This window comes from Anas acuta, chromosome 1 (assembly GCF_963932015.1).
Source record: "Anas acuta chromosome 1, bAnaAcu1.1, whole genome shotgun sequence".
Classification (NCBI taxonomy): Eukaryota; Metazoa; Chordata; class Aves; order Anseriformes; family Anatidae; genus Anas; species Anas acuta.
This window is the reverse complement of record NC_088979.1, coordinates 160,638,845-160,657,093: the sequence shown is the minus strand read 5'-3', so window position 1 is coordinate 160,657,093 and position 18,249 is coordinate 160,638,845. Positions and strand designations below refer to the sequence as shown.

Here is an 18,249-nt window from a genome sequence, read left to right as displayed (position 1 = left end):
GCTATAAGAAAAAATACTTGGAGGATAGGAATCCTCATGTATGCAGCAGGAAAAGGACCCCTGTTCCTCCACACACTGGCAGAGGGCAGGAATCTCCTCTTTCTCCAGTGCTCTTACTGCCATTTTTAGGCTGTGATCATCAGTGCTTTCACTGTTACCGTAGCTAGAAGCTCCCACTATTCCACTGTGGTAATTCATGTCAGAAATTATTCTTACACAAACTGCCATGGAAAGAAGAAAGGTGAATTAATAGTTAGGGCCTTGGCTCTGGATGTAGGAAGCAAGACTTCAATTAGCATCACTGCATACTGTCTGTATAGTCCCTGTGGCAACTCACCTCAACCTCTGCTTGGTCCAAATGAAAACATTCCCAATAATTTTATTGGAACAAAAAATTCATTCTTCACCTCGATATCTTAACTCTTGGGAAATGGAGATCCTATTTTCTTCTCTGCATAGATTAACAGTTCTTTGGGTACAGACCCTCAGTTAACATATGTTTGCATACTTAAATAAGGACTGATGCAGGCACTAGGAGTAGTATTTAGTAGTATAATACCAAGCTATTCTCCCAGTGCAAAACAATTTCAGTAACAATTTCCCTTTGGTTTCTCTTTGTAACACATAAAAAACAAAAAAAAAACAACAAAAAAATCAACAAACCTACAAAGAGCAACAAAGAACTTCAGCATTACCTGGTACCCATGGACAAGAGTAGACTGCATCTCTTTTAAAATGTACATAAGGTATTGCACTCCTAATACTTCCATGATTTTAGTGAGGGTGTTGCGGGCAACATCCCGGATCTCCTGAAATCTGTTCCTCAGAAACGAGCAGACCTTCAGCAGGATGCTGGAAACACAGACAAGCAGTTTAGTTCACTCTCAAACACAGAACTAATTACATTGCTAGCCAAGGAGTCTACTTTCAGGGATGTTTTTACAAGCACAGACATGCTTAAAGCAAACCCCACAGGCTTTGTAGTCACATGCCCATTGTCCTTCAAGAGACTTTAGAGACTGTCTTTTCCTTCTGTACGTGACTCTTTCTCCAGCTCTGCTACCCCTACCTCCGCACTCTGCTTCATAGCTCTGCGCTTATTTAAGGATTTACCAAGACCCTTTCAAACTTAGCTTTACAGCAGTCAAATGCAAAGGGGAATGCAACTAGGAAAATGTGCTTCCAAAAAAAGTATTTAACACGTGCCAGGAGGCCCCTCCTGGATTTAGCCATGTGCATAACCACAGCTTAAGAAAGGTGCCTGCATTCAATCCCAGCAAAATGAACGGTATTTGAGGAGATCTTCTGGAACCTACCTTGGCAGGTTGGCTTCCATCACTTCTTGGGGAAGACACTGCATCACCCTGACCATTGCAAAAGCTAAAGGAACACGAACTACCTCATCGTCATTCACAACGCTGGATTTCACAACCTTGTGTTCCTCATCTCTTTTAACCTTTTTAAGACAGAACAAGAGATAATACACTTTTAATATAAAAAAGTGTAAAAAACAGACTTTTAAACAAATCCTGCTTTTTCTCAGCAAACCCTGAGAAGAGGCTGATATGGCAAGGTGCTGTCCACTGCTAACTACAGGAAAAAAACAGACAGCTAAAGGACAGGCAAGATGAATCCCTGCATGTTCAATACAGAAGCTAAGTTGGGTGCTAGCAAGTAGACAAGAACTGTTCAAGAGGCTGCACTACATGAGCTGTTTCACACCCACACTGACCAGAGGGTTGGTCAGTTGGTCAGCAATCTTGATGACACGCCAAATGGGATGAAACCTCTTTATTTTTTTTCAGGCAGTCTCTCTCCAGTTTTGTTTTTTTTTTTTTTAAATATGTTGCATTTTACCAGGGCTCTTTCCAGTACCACTTCAACCCTCACAGTAGCAGCTCCGGCCTGCAAGCTGCCTTTCCAATGCCAGCTCCTTACCTTTGCAACAATTAACCTGTGCAATTTAGGCAAGATGTTGACTACAACTGTATCTTGAATATGTTTGATCAAACACTCCAGCTCTTCTTTATTTCGGGGTAAGAAAGGAACAGGTTTGGCCACTTGCTCAGTGTCTTCAGCTGTCTCAGCTGCCTGTTCAGGCTGGACCAGCGCAGGTTCTGTGGGCTGCTCAGGGATATTCTCCCCTTTGTTTTCCTCAACCCCCTCCTCTTCCCCTTCGCTCTGTTCCAGCTCCATGGCTTCTTCACCCTCCACCACTGGCTCAATATCCATGTCAGCAGCTTCTGTCAAGTAATTGTCAAAAATCACACGTAAATACAGGAGGCCACAAAAGTCAAGCCCTCAAAACAGACTCCTGTGATGGCTTTGACCTGAACAGAGCTCCTACCTACCATCAGTAACAGCAAACAATCAGTAAACACTGAGTTGTTTTACTGGGTAGAGAAACTGTGGCATGCTGGTTTCTGATAATCACCCCTCAGGGCTAGGCTTAAAGCAAAGAGCAGGCTGTTCTTTGGTTGAACTCCAGTAACAGTTTAACAAAGGTCAATGCCCTTGAACCTTAGGGAAGTGTCATTCCCTCACCTTTGGTCATTTCACAAGGCAAGAGGTTCTGACAAGCACAGCTGTGCAATGTCCTCCTCCTTGCTCAGAATATCCCAAAGGCCACAGGATAGATAAACACCATGGTGGACAAGTCAAAAATGTAATTTCTTCCCATGAAACCACAGGGAAAGCAAGGCCATAAAGCATGTTGCTCAAGCTGCAGATAACAATTAGAGTGGCCAAGAGCAAGGAAAAAATGTTGCAGCAACCATTTGGGTATGTGCAGACTGTAGAGAACCTCCTAGATTAGCACAAACCCACGCTGGGCTGGTAATTCCCCTCAACTCTCCTCACTGTGTCAGCACGTAGGAGGTCAGTCTGCATTGCTCCTGAGAAGTGAAGTTAAAACTAGCTTTCCAACATGCACATTTAAAAAAGCTGGGAGTAGCTGACCTCAAAAGTAAAAAAATGTCAATTAGCTGCACTTCAAGCAATCAAAGGGAGTGTCTCTATAACCAGCAGCAGAAAGCTCACCTTGGTTCTCAATGGTCACAAGCTGTTTTTCAAGTGTTTCGTGGTCAAAGTGAAAGGCTTCCAGCACTGTCTCTAACAAGCTGCAGAAGAAACATACAAAGAGAGATTAGCTCTCCACACAAGGAAAGGCTGCATAGAATTACATAACAGAAGGTTTTAAAAACGCATTTAAAAAAATCTCAGACTCAGTGACAGTAAGGCTTGAAGAGGTTTATCTTGAAATAACTAATTAGGAAAGAGAAACTGGTTGTTTTTCAGCTAGATGCATTCTGTGGCCTAGCTCCCTGTGAAACCTCACAGACAGTGGTACTGGAGCAATGGAAGTACCCAAGAGCAGGTACAACCAAGCAGGAGCAGAAATTGCTAATGCTTACAGGCACACAGTGAAACAGCATGAGAGAGAAAGCAACAACCTGTTAATCCTTCACAGCTCAGTCACACTGAATTGTAAAGCCGTGTCCACTTTCATTTAAATAAGCCCACCCCAAGGTGGGCACTCTCTCATGCCTGTGAAGAGGTTAAAATTCATGCGATGTTCCTTAAGACACTGAATTTTGGTTTAGTTTTTGGAGGAACCTACAGCAGCATTCAGTACCAGTTCACAGTACCCACCTGACTCCCAGCTTTGGATCGATCTGCCTCGTTTGCAGGACATGGATGAAATGCTTTAAGTGGTACAAATATGCTGACCATGACAGATGTCGGCAGACAGCTCCAACAACTTCAACAGAGGCTGTTACCATATTTTCATGCTGCCCAAAAAGCAGAAATACAGTTGCTGTTAGCATTCATGCACTCTAAAGTATACTCTACTCAAAGCAACAAGAGCCAGAAAAAGTAACTGTCTAGTGGGGATGGTAGGTACTCAGCTCTTTTAGGTCACTTCCCAGATTAAAAAAAAATAAAAAAAATAATCACAGCTCACAAAGCAGATTTCCAGGTATTTATTACTGCCTCAGTTACTGGGTGTACAGCCTATGCTCCCTACCACACATATACTGCTGTCAAATAGTGACTATTCGAACAATTGAACATGACGAGAGCAGTTTGGAGACAGAGGGAAAAAAATAAACAGATTACAAAAATGCAAATGAATACAACCCCAAGTCAAACACACACACAAAACACACACACACACACAGAACTCCAACCCACTAACAGTACACTACAAGAAAAGTGAAAATATTAAATCAAATTTAAAAGCCTACCTTAAGCATTTTTTCACTAAAAATAGCAGTAGTAGCATAAGGCATGATGTAGTTCTGCAGGGATTTGGAAGACAGCACAAGTTTTTTTTCAGTCAGCTGTTTAGCCAGTTTCCTCAGAGCTCGTGCCCTCCTGTGGATCTGAGCCAAACACCAAAGACAGTGAATGAGGTTGCCCTTGAGTCACAGCTAGCACAAGAAAGCCCATACATGAAGGTGGCTCAATTTGAAGTAATGACAAACACGGTATGGTCATTTCCAAGAAGAGGACATGGCCTTTTCATTTATGTCTGGGTCCTCACTAGCTTTTTGCTTCAATAAATATTCCAACTCAGTGAGATATTTCACTGTGAATTCACAGGCATAAGAATGTCACATATTTTCAGGTATCAGACAAGAGAGGCAACTGATACAAGATGAGAAGGCCTGATAAGTTACAAGAAGAGAATTTAGATTCAACATATAAATACAAATGTACCAAATGCTCTGATTGCGTTTCTGGAAGCAGAAGAAATGATGCATTTTCATTTTACAACAAGAAAAAACAGGTACCCAAGCTTTGTGCAGCATTTATATTTCAAAGGCCTGGGAATAAAAAAATAACACAGAAAACACTCTGCTCCCTGTAATGTCATCTTCAGGATTCTCAGAACACTATTGCTGTCTGTGTGCTGGATCACACATGGGTTGGGTTGTAAGGTGGAGATGTCTACTCAAGGAGACGAACAAGCACTTAAAAGCACTTTTTAAAGCTAAAGTAGAAAGACATACAAAACAGCGCAGCTAAATTACAACAACAAGGTATTTATAGATAGATATACTAAGGGATTGTGACATTGATTCACAATCAATGTGACTTCAATGACCACAACCCTTTTTATTTTTTAATGACATCTAATGGTATGGGTTCAATTCTTTAAAGATACAGCATAGGTGATTTGGAAAACATTACTCCACAGTAAAATGCATTTACTTTGGTAAGGAGAGGGAGGCATTAGGGAATTTGTGTTGCCTTTTACCTGCATATGTTTCATATTCTCAAAGAAGTCCATGTCAGGATCATGGCGATTGGTTAGCTGGACCAAGTCCCGGAATTCAGGATTTGATGGGAATGTTTGAATGAGGCAGGAAAGCAATGATGTGTAGTCCTGCTGGATGTTCTGCAGAGAGCAAGCAGTGAAGGTTCAGCACTCCTTGGAAAGGCAGCTACACACTCCTCAGATCAGCTATGCTGTCACTTACAAAGTGTTTCAGGCCAACATGTCCTATTCTTTGGTATCAGCAAATACACCTGTATTTTGGACTGCACATAAATTAAGTCTCCCCTCCAAAGAATGTGCTACACCTGAGAAAAGCTAAACAACAGCAAAGAAACATACAACAGAGTTCTGTAAGATTTTTGTAAGATATCAAATGAAGGGTAATTTTGATTACAGTGGACACCTGTATGTCTTTGTGTCTGTTGCTAGGATAAAGACTCATCTATAAAAAGTCTCAGGTGCCCTGGTGTCCTAAAGACAGCTGGAGATGTTATCAGATAACAGTGCCTTACCTCAGTCTTACTCTTCAGCCCCCTTCTCACAGACTCCAGGAGAGTGTGCTGGATTAGCTCTTTGTAGTCATCTTCTGTATGGTTGATTTCTGCCAGGCGGTGGATAAAACTGGTCAAGCAAAGGCTTGCGTTGTCACTAAGAGCCATATCCCCTAGCTGAATAGATGAAGAAATAGTACAGCATGAGTCTGGGTATGACACCTTTTTCTCCTCTAAAGACTGAACTGTACCAGAGCCTGTAGTGATCCAACAATTCTACCAACTCAAAAACCTTCTCGCAGAAGTTCTACTTCCAAACTAAAGTCCACTTTTCCAAACAGGAAAAATCCTTTTAGACTCATCAACAAGCCCAAACAACCAGAACACATGGCAATAAAAAGAAAAACAGCTTGTCAAGACTGTAATACACATGTATGCCTTTTGTATAGCACAAATTGATCAGACAATTCCAGGCCACCTGTTGATAGACAGGTGCACTGCACTTGGTTTAACCTTCTTGCTGCAGTATATTTGCAGTTCAGGACAAATAGGGGAAAAGGCGAGTGGAAGGAACTTAAAAACAGGTGTTTGTGAGAAGATACGTGTTCTCTGAATGTTTTGCAGTGTCATATAAACAGTTGATGGAGTGAATTCGGAAGTTAGGTTCAGTACGGAAACAGGATGCACAAAGCAAGAGAAGGAACATCTAGCCAACCTGGATAGTATAGAAGCAGTTGTGCATAACGGGGATCAGGAAGTTGATATCCACTGCTTGCATTTCTTTGATGTGGGCTGTGATTGACTGGAATGCTGACAGACGTACATCAAAGTTGATACCATCAAGATGCCGTTGATCAAAGGCATTCAGCTGAGGGAGAAATAAGTCATTCATGAAAAAGGCTAGAAACGTTACAACACAATGTTGAGGAAAAAAGTAAGCAAAAAAACTGAACGTACCTTAACAACATCAGTAATGTATTTCAATTCACTGTCCAAATCAGATAAAGTCTAAAAATGAACATAAAAAAAATAGTTTAACTGTTACAGTTTTTAGAAATTTGGAGGACTCAAGACTTTACTTTTTTTTTTTATTAATCTCAAATAGTTAAAGTGACAATATCAGTCCTGTTACAAGCTTAGTAAGAGCCATTTTGCCATCACTGTCATTATTCTTTAAGTAGGAAATATGCGTGTCTTAGTTTCCTAAGTTTCTAAATATCTACATTGAGGGTTTGCTGGATTTTCCTACTGAAAAGAAAAAAGTTATATAAGTCTCTTCAAAGAAGTATAAAACAGCCTGACTGCTAAAAATCTTTGAGAGAAGAATACGACTTAAAATCAGCTTCAGGCTGCTGAAAGCCAGTGTGCTTTATTTGGCTTCTCTTATACAACAGAACCCTGGAAATGCTCACACCAACATGGCTACAAGCCAAATGTTTTACAAGTGTTCTCACAGTTTGTTAGTGTGTACCATATGCAATTCTGTTAGTTCACTTCCACTTAACAGATGATAGAGACTGAAAAGGTTTTTAAGCTCATGTACAATAAAGATAAATCCTGGTATTTATTTTGTTCTTGCTCTGTTAAAACAAGGAAAAAATGCACAGAAAGACATATAAAAATGCAATACCTGAAATACCAAGCACAACTTCTGTCGAGACAATTTGTTCTGGATGACAGAAAAAAGCTTTGCCAGAGGTTTGAGAAAGCTTGCAGGGTTTGAGCAATGTCTCAGCAAGTTCTGCACTGTTTCCAGAATGTCAATCTCTGCATCCTGAAAGAGACAGAGATCTGTCAATAACTACCAAAACCTCATGAGATTATTTGGGATATTTCCTTGGGAAGTATTTCATGACAGAGGGTGAACTTAACCTCTTTGCTGTATCTTACTCAGATCACAGATACTGAATGAGAGCAAAAAATTAGGAGGACATATTCAATGCAATCATCACATCCTAGAAGCACTTGCAACCTTTCAATTAGACACAAGCACAGTTAGAGAGGAGTGCTATTGCAATGAAAAATTCTTTTTTGTCTTTTCTTAGATGACTCAAAGATCAGAAAAAATAACAGCTTTAAAAAGCAGTCTTTCTTTAATCTGTGAAATGAACATTAACAGTAACATTTAGTCTTATGATCTCCCTGAATAATAATTATATGTAGTTCCCTAATGATTCACAAATTTAAAAAAACATCTGTGAACAACTAAATGACCACCTGCAAAGCAGAAACTACTGCCTAGTAGCTCTTTCCACAACCCAAAAACCTCTCGTTGAGTATCTGCACTATCATTTAATGAAAAACAAGACCTAAACCTTGATCCAAGGATCCCGGCAATGAGGCTGAAAAATTAATATATTCATTCCTATTAGATGGGACTATATGTTTGAAAACAAGGTTGGGCAGAGAGGAAAACAGGACCCCAGGCTACTAAGTCTACCACTATCCTCAGTGCTTGACTTAATTAACAGTTTGCAAAAGCTTAAACCATGAAGAGCTCTGCATGCCTGAAGAATTTAGGATTTTATAGAAGTTTCAGTTTTGAGATACACCTCTGTACTCATAGGTGGGCTCCTTAACAGTCGAAGGAGATTGGAATGGAAAGAGGAGATATGGCAACAGATTAATAGTGCTGTACAATGTTTGCCTTTTATCCTGCAACAGACCAATGAAGCATTGCCCATTACACAGCAGGCACTACATACATACATACTCATATTCTGTCCAGATGCTGTGCCTTAGAATTTGGGGTGCATGAAGTACAAGTTAAAGAGAGCAATTATTTCAAAAGCTGCAAGGAATTAGGTAAATTGACTACAGCAGCAAAGGAAGTAAGCACTGTATAAACACTTCTACAAACCTTCCCCATAAAAAGGGGCAACGATCAGCCTGGGCATAGGCATTCCTGCCAAGCATCCAGTGACCTGAACACTTCAACGCATGATGACAGGATGTGAGTGGACTACAAACACTTGAAGACTTGATTTCAGGCTAATTATGAGAAATAGCACGTAACCAGTACGCCTAAACCACACCTTAAACAAATCTACTTTAGTAAAGTAAAAATGCATTTTCAATGTTGAGAGGGGGGTAGTCATTTATACTTACTTGTTCCATGTTACTCTGGTGAAGGAAAGGGAGGAGGAGGCTCACAAGCACTGAATTCTGACTCTTTTCTTGTATAAATTTGCTGATCCTGCATGATAAGACAATGTAATTTACTGTTTTCTATTGGTCCAGTCACAAAAAACTCAGTAAGCACTATTGTTGTGTATCATGGGGTTTTGTCAGCCCATCCATCTGCATCCAGGCTAATAGTCTTCTCTACAAAACTCATGATAACAGCCCTAGTATTCACACTGCAGTCTCTTTACCTTTTCCTATACCAAGTACCTTTTCTTATATCAAGAGGTACTGGTTTTGAGTACCAGCAACAGGAACAGCTAGAATCAATTTCTAAAAACTGTTCCACTCAGTCATCAGCAACTTCCAGGGTCAATGACAGATGCAGGTATTTTCAAATGCTATAAATCTAAAGTTTCAGACAATATTTCTAATTTGCAGCCTACTATGAAAAGCCTCTTTCTTCTTCCCTCTTTCCAACCCTTCAAGTATTTTGAGCTCTAAAAAATCACTTACTTGGAAAGTATATTCAGCTCTTTGCTGACTTGAGCTCTGTACTTCTTCTTTTTCACTTTCTCCACATTTAACATCATTTTGCTGAAGTACTGAAGTATGGCAGGAACATGAGGCAGAACCAAACGGCAACCTAGGCTAAGGGTCTCTGTAAAGGGTACAACAGTTAGCAGCGCTCACCTCTGTGAGAAACAAAGTCGGGGGTGGTGGGTTGTCTCGGTACAGCTGGCAAAAGGACCGAGACTGTTAATTTAAAGACAGGCTCTGTGAAGCTCTAGGGAGAAGGGAGGCCAGCACAAACATACACAGACACAGCCCACATATAGTCCAGCCTGGATTGGGAACAGCCACTGGGATTACTGCTGATAACCTGGACTGGGAAGCTGTGCACGGACTGAGGTAAGGGAAACTTTACCATATCTTGCCTTGGGTTGGGTTCAGGGAGACTCTGGTGTGAATGAGTGTGAGTGTGAATGAGACACACTTTTAGTGTGGAGCGAATGTGAAGCCCTGATCCGCGAGGCTTGGTGGTCCTGCAAGGGGACAAACGAAGTGCCCTTGGCTGGAGAGGGATGAAGTGAAAGAGAGAGGAGAGGAGTGAAAGAGAGTCTCGGGGGTTTGGGCCCTTAGGTGTACAGTACCCCTTGAGGTGCTCGGCAGTACACCCCACCTCTGTCCTAATCCTAGGTGAAGGTGTGTGGTACACTGTGGGTGGTGAAGTCCACAGCAGCATGTCAGGAAGAGCTGGGGATTGAGGGTTCCAAGAGTCAGCAGGGTGGGGTTGGAGACCCCGGGATTGTGCCTAAAGATAGCCCTTTGGAGAGAATGATAAGGATTTGGAAAAACAACCCCAAAACTAGGGAAAAATATTTAAAAAGATATAATTTAAAAAATGGTTAAATATTGTGTAATTGTCTGGCCTAAAAATATAATAAAAGGAACTTCAGTATTTTGGCCGAAACAGGGGTTTGATGGAAATTCAGGCTTGAAATTTGTATGTAAACAATAAGGTTCCTTTTTCAGAGGAGGAATCAAGTTATGCTCCATATAACCCTATATAATATTGCACCAGAGGCAGCGGCAGCTGCTCCAGGAGGGGAGACAGGGACTGCAGTCAGTCTGTGGAGCTTCATTTCCACTGCTCCTTCACAGTCACTCTCCCCCCTGCTCTGCTGTGGGGTGCCGACCTTCCTAGGCTGTTCCTAGATGGGCTAACTTGTTGGGAAACAATTTGATAATGAAAATATGATAATGACTCCAGATAATCCTTTAGGAAAATTCTCTAGCATTTCATAGTTTTGCAAGGTAGTTTTTACCTTGGTTCAGGGTGAGTGAATTAGAAAAAGCTATTGTAAATACATTGAAGAACTAGATAATAAGTTTGATAAGTTTGCAAAAATAGTACTCTAGAATCAAATAGTATTAATAACCTTATAAGGAGGAGTGTGCACTGTAATTAATACTAGTTGCTGTATATATGTAGATCAAATGGGATGAATTTGACTGATTTCAAAAATATTTGGGAGAAAAAAAAAACACACAAGATCCTACATGGAGTAACATCAGGAAGAGTAACTTCCTGAGGACTTAAAAAATTTGGGAGAAACTAATTTTTTGAAAATTGAGATTTTTCTCACACCTCTGAGCTGCAAGCAGCAAAGCAAGCTCTGTGCAACATAAAGTATATTCAGCCCTACACAAACAACTGAGGAAATATAAAAAAGGAGGTTTCATCAGTGGAAGAAAAATTGGTGGGAATTATGAATGTCCAGGGCTGCTGGGAACATGCACTGATACTTGCTGAGAACAAGTCTAATGTGTCTGATCTAGGACCAGAGAAAGGACACATAGAAAATGAAAGCTCTCCTCACAGATTTCAGTTACAGCACTAGAAGGTGCAGGCTCATCAAAAGTACCAAGGAGGTTCCTCAAAAACACTAACTGCCTCCTAAAATGGCTGGACTCCTTATGGATGCAGTTTTCTCCATGCTCTGGACCCTGATGCTGAAATGTGAATCTCACTTGTCAGCAGACAAGCAGAACTTCACACTTCTTGAGCATGTCAAGACAAACTGGTGCAGTGGTTTTTCCATGGTCTCCTTCCCCGTATTCTCGCTCAGGGCAAAGACAACCTCATCATGACATAACACCTCCTTCCAAAGCATCCAACAGGCCTCTTACAACTCTCATACGTGCATACCTTCCATTGCTTCTCCAGTGTCCATGACAACACAGTCAGTCACATTCAAACTGGAAACCTGCTCCGTGGGTTCAAAATCGGGGCTGTTGAGAAGGCTATCAGCTATGTCCATCACAAGATTGGATGTTGCCTCAGACAAATTCTTGGCTGACAGCACAGCAAACACATTTGACAGTATGTCACACTCCGGACGATCTGGATGCTGCTTGGCCAGCAATGGGAAATATCTGAGAGAAAGATTATAAAAAAAAGTTTTGCTGAAAATTAAAGTATCAAGCATTACAGTTATTTTGTACAAAGAGTCAAAGTCATATAAAACAGATAATGACTGTCTTTTACTTCAAACAGGGAAAAACCATAAACATCACAGAAACACAGCATCATGAAGAATAGAAAGAATGCAGCTTGAGGTCATTGAGTCCCTTTTTGTGCTTCAAGATAGCATCAACTAAACTTATTTCTTTCTCCAGAGATGTTTGTTCAAGTCTCCTGTTAGAGTCTGCTCCTATCCCAATAATCCAATACATTTTTATTTTTTTAACACAAGTTTGCGTGCAAGTTCTTCATCATTACAAATCACAGGTCTTAAAACAGATGCCGGATATTTCAGAAAAGGAAAAGCAGAAAATCAGTGGAAAATGTAAAAATCACTCAAGACAGCAGAGATGGAATTTCTTGCAGTGTCTGCTTCAAAAAAAAAACTCTCTTAAAATTTTCAGTCACAGAATCTACCACAGATTCTGTGCTGAACTTGCCCACATTCTTTCACAAAACAGAAAGAAATAGGGAATCAAAAACCACAAATGAAATTATCTTGCAAAACTGTTTCTTCCTCTCCCCACATACACCCCTCCTCCCAAGACATAAAAGTCATTGGTCAAGACACAGACATATTCTAAGTCACCTCTTCCTGACCTCTGAGCTGATTTTAGACTACAAATCTGTCTGGTTGTTCATATATAAGAAAAGCAGCCCACTAAAAATAGTGTAATTGGAATAAATTGAAAAGCTTCACAACTGCATCTGGACTGCTATCTAAAGAGTAGCAGCTCAGTGGAAAAAGATGCGTCAAAACACACCACAGTTATTCATAACTAGTTAAGAGTAGCGTTTGTTTGTTTTCTGTTTTTTTTTTTTTTTACAATAATTTTGTATACTCAAGAAAGTGCTCATGCTTCTTTGTGAAGAGAACACTTACCTGGGATTCTTACTCCAGGTGTGAATGAGTTTGAGCAGAAAAGTTGGAGAATACTGACTCTCTGAAGCCAACCTGCAAACCTAGAAGAGATAAAAATCAGACACAAATGCAACACAAGTTGGTAAAGCCTCTGCAGCAAAATCCTGTGGTATGAAGAGCAGCAAACTCCAGTTTCCAGCATGGCTAGCTTAAAACTCATCCTTCATATGAGTTTCTATACACATCAGTTCTACAGCCTTAAAGCACCCAAATCAGATGATTCTTCTGCCAAAATCAAATCTTCATGGAGTTCACTGGCAGAAATTCCCTCTAGAGGGAGCTTCTGGATCATTCTGCAGTCCAAACTCCAGAAGCAGTGCTGTCTTTTTGACATCTATCATGAACACAGGAATTCTAACTATTTAACAACAATTCTACCTCCTGTTCAGATTTACTCAGCACTTCCAAACACAATGCTCCCTTAATTCTTTAAGTGCTTTACTGACTCAAAACCTGAAACACATGATTGTACTGCCCTGGGACAGAAGTAAATCACCCGTGTGGCACCCTGGCCTTGTTACACTGGGATAGTAGACAGTAATAAATGACTCCAAGAACAAACCAGGAGCATACAAGCCCCTGTTGCTCTGCACAGTGAACACAGAGCTGTATGCACTGCCTGACACAACCAGCACAATTTCATTACCAATGCAGTCCATTATTTCTCCCTCTCCCAGTAGTGCATTTTCCCAACCAAGACGTGATCTGAATTTCTCTGGTGAAGGCCACAGTCCTGTGCTCTGTCACTGTGCTCGTATGGGACTCCTAGCATGCAGGCAGAATGCACAACCCACTGATGGACCATGCTGTGGTCTTTCCTTTCCAGCAGCAGCAAAGGCTACCTACTTTCATGTAGGTAGACGGTAGGTATTTCATGTTATCTGAAATAACTTTCAGACAGAAAAGCAGCAAAGTGTACCTAGCAGTGACCTAGAAGTACTATTTTGCTTCTGTGAAGCATCCAGGGAAGAAGTTTGCTTCTTTGGTTAAAGAACAGATCCATCCATTTTATCCAGATGAATTTATCTGTACTTTAGCCTGTGACTTTACTATTCCAAGACTAATCAGATGTGAGCCACAAAGCTGGCTTTCCACACACACATCAGAATACCAGTGAATGAGAGCTGGAGTTCTCTGAATGGTACAGGTTACATACAGCAGATTGGTAGAAGAAGAAACACGTTACCTGAGGCCATACCACCGCATGGAAAACTGCATCAATCTCCTCCACACTAAAGCTGTAGGTCTCATAATCAGAGAAAAAATCAACCACAAGCTTGAGTCCAAGACGTCTCAAATTCTTCAGTGGATTAATCAGCCGAGGTTGGACCTGTGAAAACAAACGGAACAGTAAGACCTTTGCAGAACAACCACTAACCACTTGCTCTGAAATTAGATACAGCAATTCATTGGCCACAGATACAACCTTTATTTGAACAATCAAAATATTCTTCTGGTTTCTCCTGTAATTTTTTCACAGTAACAGTACACTTGTGTACTCACAGGTGACGTATTGCTCTAAAAAGTGCTTGCTCCTGCAATGAGTCAGTTACAGAGAACTCCTTCAGCTAACAAAAATCCACATTGACTACTTTGAATTAACATCTGCACATTTTTTGGACACACTTCAGAAAGATATAAACCAGCTGCATTTCCAGCCCTGACATTTAAGTAATTCCATTTGCACAGTTAAGGACCTAAATCAGCTCTCAAAAGAGAAATTGTACTTCTCACACTGAGATCTACTAGGAAGAAAAGAACTCAACAGACAGAGAGAAGGAGGAGGAAGAGAGAAGGTAAGAATATGAAATACTCCAACAGAGCAGGACAGACTACAGCGTTTGGTTACAGGAGGATGCTTCATGTTCCATGTAGCACCCACATTCCTACACTTCCTTGGGGAAAATATTTAAATTAGGAAATCAGCCATACAGCTAATTATGAAGTTATTCATGCACCGCTGCATTCTCTTCTCCTTGGGGAGGAGAGTCTGCTATGACTTGAGTGACCTAAATTACTTCCATGCTGTGCAATGCAGCTTACAGCACGAACACGAGACAACTCAAGACTCCTGTCTCAGAAACAACAGACCCATTTCAGATCAAATAAAAGCCACTGTCTGAGACTGGAGCTACGTCATGAGATCCTCAGGGTCTCCATTATGTATCCACCACACATAATTAACAAACATCCCTCTCATTTTGCAAAGCAGCTCTGGTGTCAAAGCCTCACTGAAAGACATCAGGATTTTTGTATTTGATGTGAATATGGGTTTCCGAAGACAACACCTTCTACCATGCAATACACTGCTACACCACCTCTGCACCCAAAATCACACATGAAAAAACAAAGAGGAGATGGTGCATAAGGAACCAAAGATGCTCTTGCCTGGGACCTCCCATGCTGTGCTGAAGTATAGTAATGTAATGACGTGGAAACAGCTTCCAAACAGCCATTGAGCTGCTCTGAAGGGCCAAACACCTACAGACACAGGTGCAGGAACCTGCACCTACTTCTATGCAGGAAACACAAACAAGGCTGCTATTGCTAATGGTGACCAAGCAAAGTAATTTGGAGTCTCCCACAGTTCAACTGCCAGAAGAGCAGTCCTTTGAGACGAAGACTTTGAGAAGACAAAGAAACTCATTACTGAACACAGGTAGGAAATGTGAAATGAATAACTTAGCTTAAAACTGTCCAAGTAGATGTTTAACTCTCCAGGCATTATCAGCCTGCAATAAATTACTCTCAAACCCCAAGAATGTCATCTAATCATTAGCCAAGATAAACAGATTTCTTACACTTTTCCTTGAGCTTTTAACATCTTATGGACTAATGAAGTGCTAAATTAAGTTCAGGCAAATGATAAACTGTCACGGCTCAAGTTACAAAATGGTGACAGGTTTACCGTAGTAACCCAGCCAAAGTGTGTGTATCCCAGCAATGAATGAAGCAGTTCTTAAAATTCGTTTCCCATTTTAAAACATGTAGGCACATGCAATCCGTTGCTTAAGTGGGATGCTGCAGTCCTACAGAATTACCATTCCCTTCACACTAAAGACCATTTAAGGTTTTGTGCAACTTGCAGGCAGCTATGGGACCTTGGATGCTACCTGACTGCAAGAGCTTGCTTTGTTTGCTGGATTGTTTATGAGACAAGCTCTAACCTTGGATGCTCACAGACAGGTCCTGGCAAGTACACACGTGCATGGTGACAAAACATTCATTACCTAATATCCCTTGTTCAGTCTATCCTCTCATAATTCCTTTCAACACTGCAGTGATGATGATGACTGTGCAGTTTGCTTGTTTCTCACCTAATATATGATCAGGCTCTGTGCAGGACCAGACCTGAGCATTCCTTGTCCTATTTGCATTGAAGCCTGGCAAAGACACAAGTTTTAAAAAGGCATAAAAGCCTGGCTCAATGTTGTAGCTTCCAAACAACTGGCAACAGAGTCCCCTACAATAGCACGGCCTCCACAAGATGCTGTACAGTGTTTCAAGAGCTAGCAGACAACTCAAAGCCTCTGTATCCTCCAAACACAGTTAAGGTCTTGCTGGTGTGGGAATGAGCTCAGTGGTCTGTGTGCTGCTCTCCTGGGCACAGGGCAGCAATAAAACAACATGTCTCTTCTTTAGTTGCAGCCAATCTTTAACAGAATAGTTTCCTCACCTGTTTCTTACTGCACGCACAGCCACTGCACACCAAGGGAAGAAACATTCCCAGAGCCCTGCAGGTACCTGGCTGAGACCCAAACTGTGACAGTGGATTGGCATGACTGCTCCTGATGCAGAGCTGGATGTGCTTCCATTGTGCTGAAAGCATGGCTGGCAGCCACGTTCTCTCTGTGCCCCATGACAGAAGACATTCTCTGTGGATAATCACTGTGATCATCCACAATGCTGAGCTCTCCTGGGATCTGGCAACACAACAAAGCAACTTGACTTTACAAGTTTTACTCTAAAATCCCTAGGCAAGAAACTTGAAATCTCTCCTCTCCCTGCTCCAATGGTCTATCCTTGCAACCAAGAAACTACATCTTTAAGGCCATTTCAACCTCTGGCCTTAAGATTCTCTTGCGTCCTTACAACAAATCATTTACCTTTTCCTCATAAGCATCCTTCCTTCCACAGGTAGCAACCTCCAAATCTCTTCACTAACTCAAACAAAAACACACTCCAAAGCATGTTCTTAAAGATGTTAACTCTGCCTGCACTGTCTGAGCCCTCTATCACTTTCAGACAAATATCACTGGCCTCTATTTTGACTGACATTTAACTGATAAGCTTCACTGCATGCAAGCGTTGAACTTTCTGAATCGATAAAGGTGTGTGTGCAACTGCAGGCTAAGGGAAAGGAACTTCATTTACACGTTTGAATGCATATACATACGCATGCATATACTGTATACCATACCTTCTCTCTTTGCTGGAGGATGCAGGATATCACTGCTGTCATGCACAGCATAATCTGTAGAATTTCAGGTAGGTACTGACTGATCAGATGTCCCATGTTTTTCAATACAACTTCCAGACCATTGAAGAGGCTATGCTGACGTCCAAGAGGCAGGACTTTAGCTAAATCCAGCTCTGACATGCTTCGAAGCACTGCAGTCTGGCAAGGCCCTGTGATACAAAAAGGGACAGCAACTTAGAGAAGCACCGTAAAGACACTGAAAATAATTTACAATAAAAAATGGTGTCACCTGGCCCTAAATTACAGTTCCTCAGATTCAGCTATTTAAATAAAGACAGCTCCAGATATCCATCCATCTCTCACTGCCTCATATCAGAGCACTTTATAACCTCTGTTTACTGCCATCACATCACTGCAGTCTAGTGCTCAGCAGCACGTTACATGAGAAGGACAGCACGGAGGCTGCCAAACAGCCAGGAGCTAGCCTACAATACCAGTAATTGCTCATTCCTGGCCTGCTACAGCTTACGTGCACAGCTGTGGCAAGTCGTTCAGTTTTTCTGAGCTGAGATCTGTAAAAGACAGCAACTGTGCTTCACAAGTAAAACCTCAGGGAAATCCCTGTCCTTATCAAAAGTTTACTTTCATCCTTCCAATGAAACCATTTGAGACAAACTGAAGCATCATGTAACAGTACTAAGCGTATTTATCCTCCTATAGGTCAGAATGTACTATATGCTCACAATCTCCTGCCTGTACCTACCATTACTGAATTGCTTCACAGCTTCGAAGAGCAGATCCAAGAACATCCGTATCTCTTCTGGCAGGGAGCCAGCAAGAAATCGCAGAACAATTGACATGCGAGTGCCTGCTGAAGACTTGCCCTGCGTTTTGCTGCCCGTTTTGTTTCTCATCCTGCCATAGAGAATTCTTCAAGAGACAAAAAGAGGTTGTATTAGCTTTCAGCAAGCTCTCTGTTTC

The 18,249-nt window shown here is 41.3% G+C and overlaps 1 protein-coding gene across 1 annotated transcript in view; it reads right to left on the bottom strand.

Moving 5' to 3' along the window:
* The window catches only part of UTP20 (UTP20 small subunit processome component), a 64,277-nt gene that overhangs the window by 16,533 nt on the left and 29,495 nt on the right, over positions 1-18,249 (bottom strand). Inside the window, exons 26-43 of the mRNA XM_068668874.1 lie at positions 18,032-18,198; positions 17,269-17,477; positions 14,035-14,178; positions 12,810-12,889; positions 11,612-11,838; positions 9,415-9,559; positions 8,884-8,971; positions 7,406-7,549; positions 6,733-6,783; positions 6,491-6,643; positions 5,797-5,952; positions 5,264-5,404; positions 4,248-4,385; positions 3,652-3,791; positions 3,040-3,119; positions 1,939-2,243; positions 1,317-1,456; positions 696-852 (exon numbers count right to left, since the gene is read on the bottom strand). Of these exons, the coding sequence (XP_068524975.1) occupies positions 696-852; positions 1,317-1,456; positions 1,939-2,243; positions 3,040-3,119; positions 3,652-3,791; positions 4,248-4,385; positions 5,264-5,404; positions 5,797-5,952; positions 6,491-6,643; positions 6,733-6,783; positions 7,406-7,549; positions 8,884-8,971; positions 9,415-9,559; positions 11,612-11,838; positions 12,810-12,889; positions 14,035-14,178; positions 17,269-17,477; positions 18,032-18,198 (2,665 nt within the window). The remainder of the gene's footprint in view (positions 1-695; positions 853-1,316; positions 1,457-1,938; positions 2,244-3,039; positions 3,120-3,651; positions 3,792-4,247; positions 4,386-5,263; positions 5,405-5,796; positions 5,953-6,490; positions 6,644-6,732; positions 6,784-7,405; positions 7,550-8,883; positions 8,972-9,414; positions 9,560-11,611; positions 11,839-12,809; positions 12,890-14,034; positions 14,179-17,268; positions 17,478-18,031; positions 18,199-18,249) is intronic.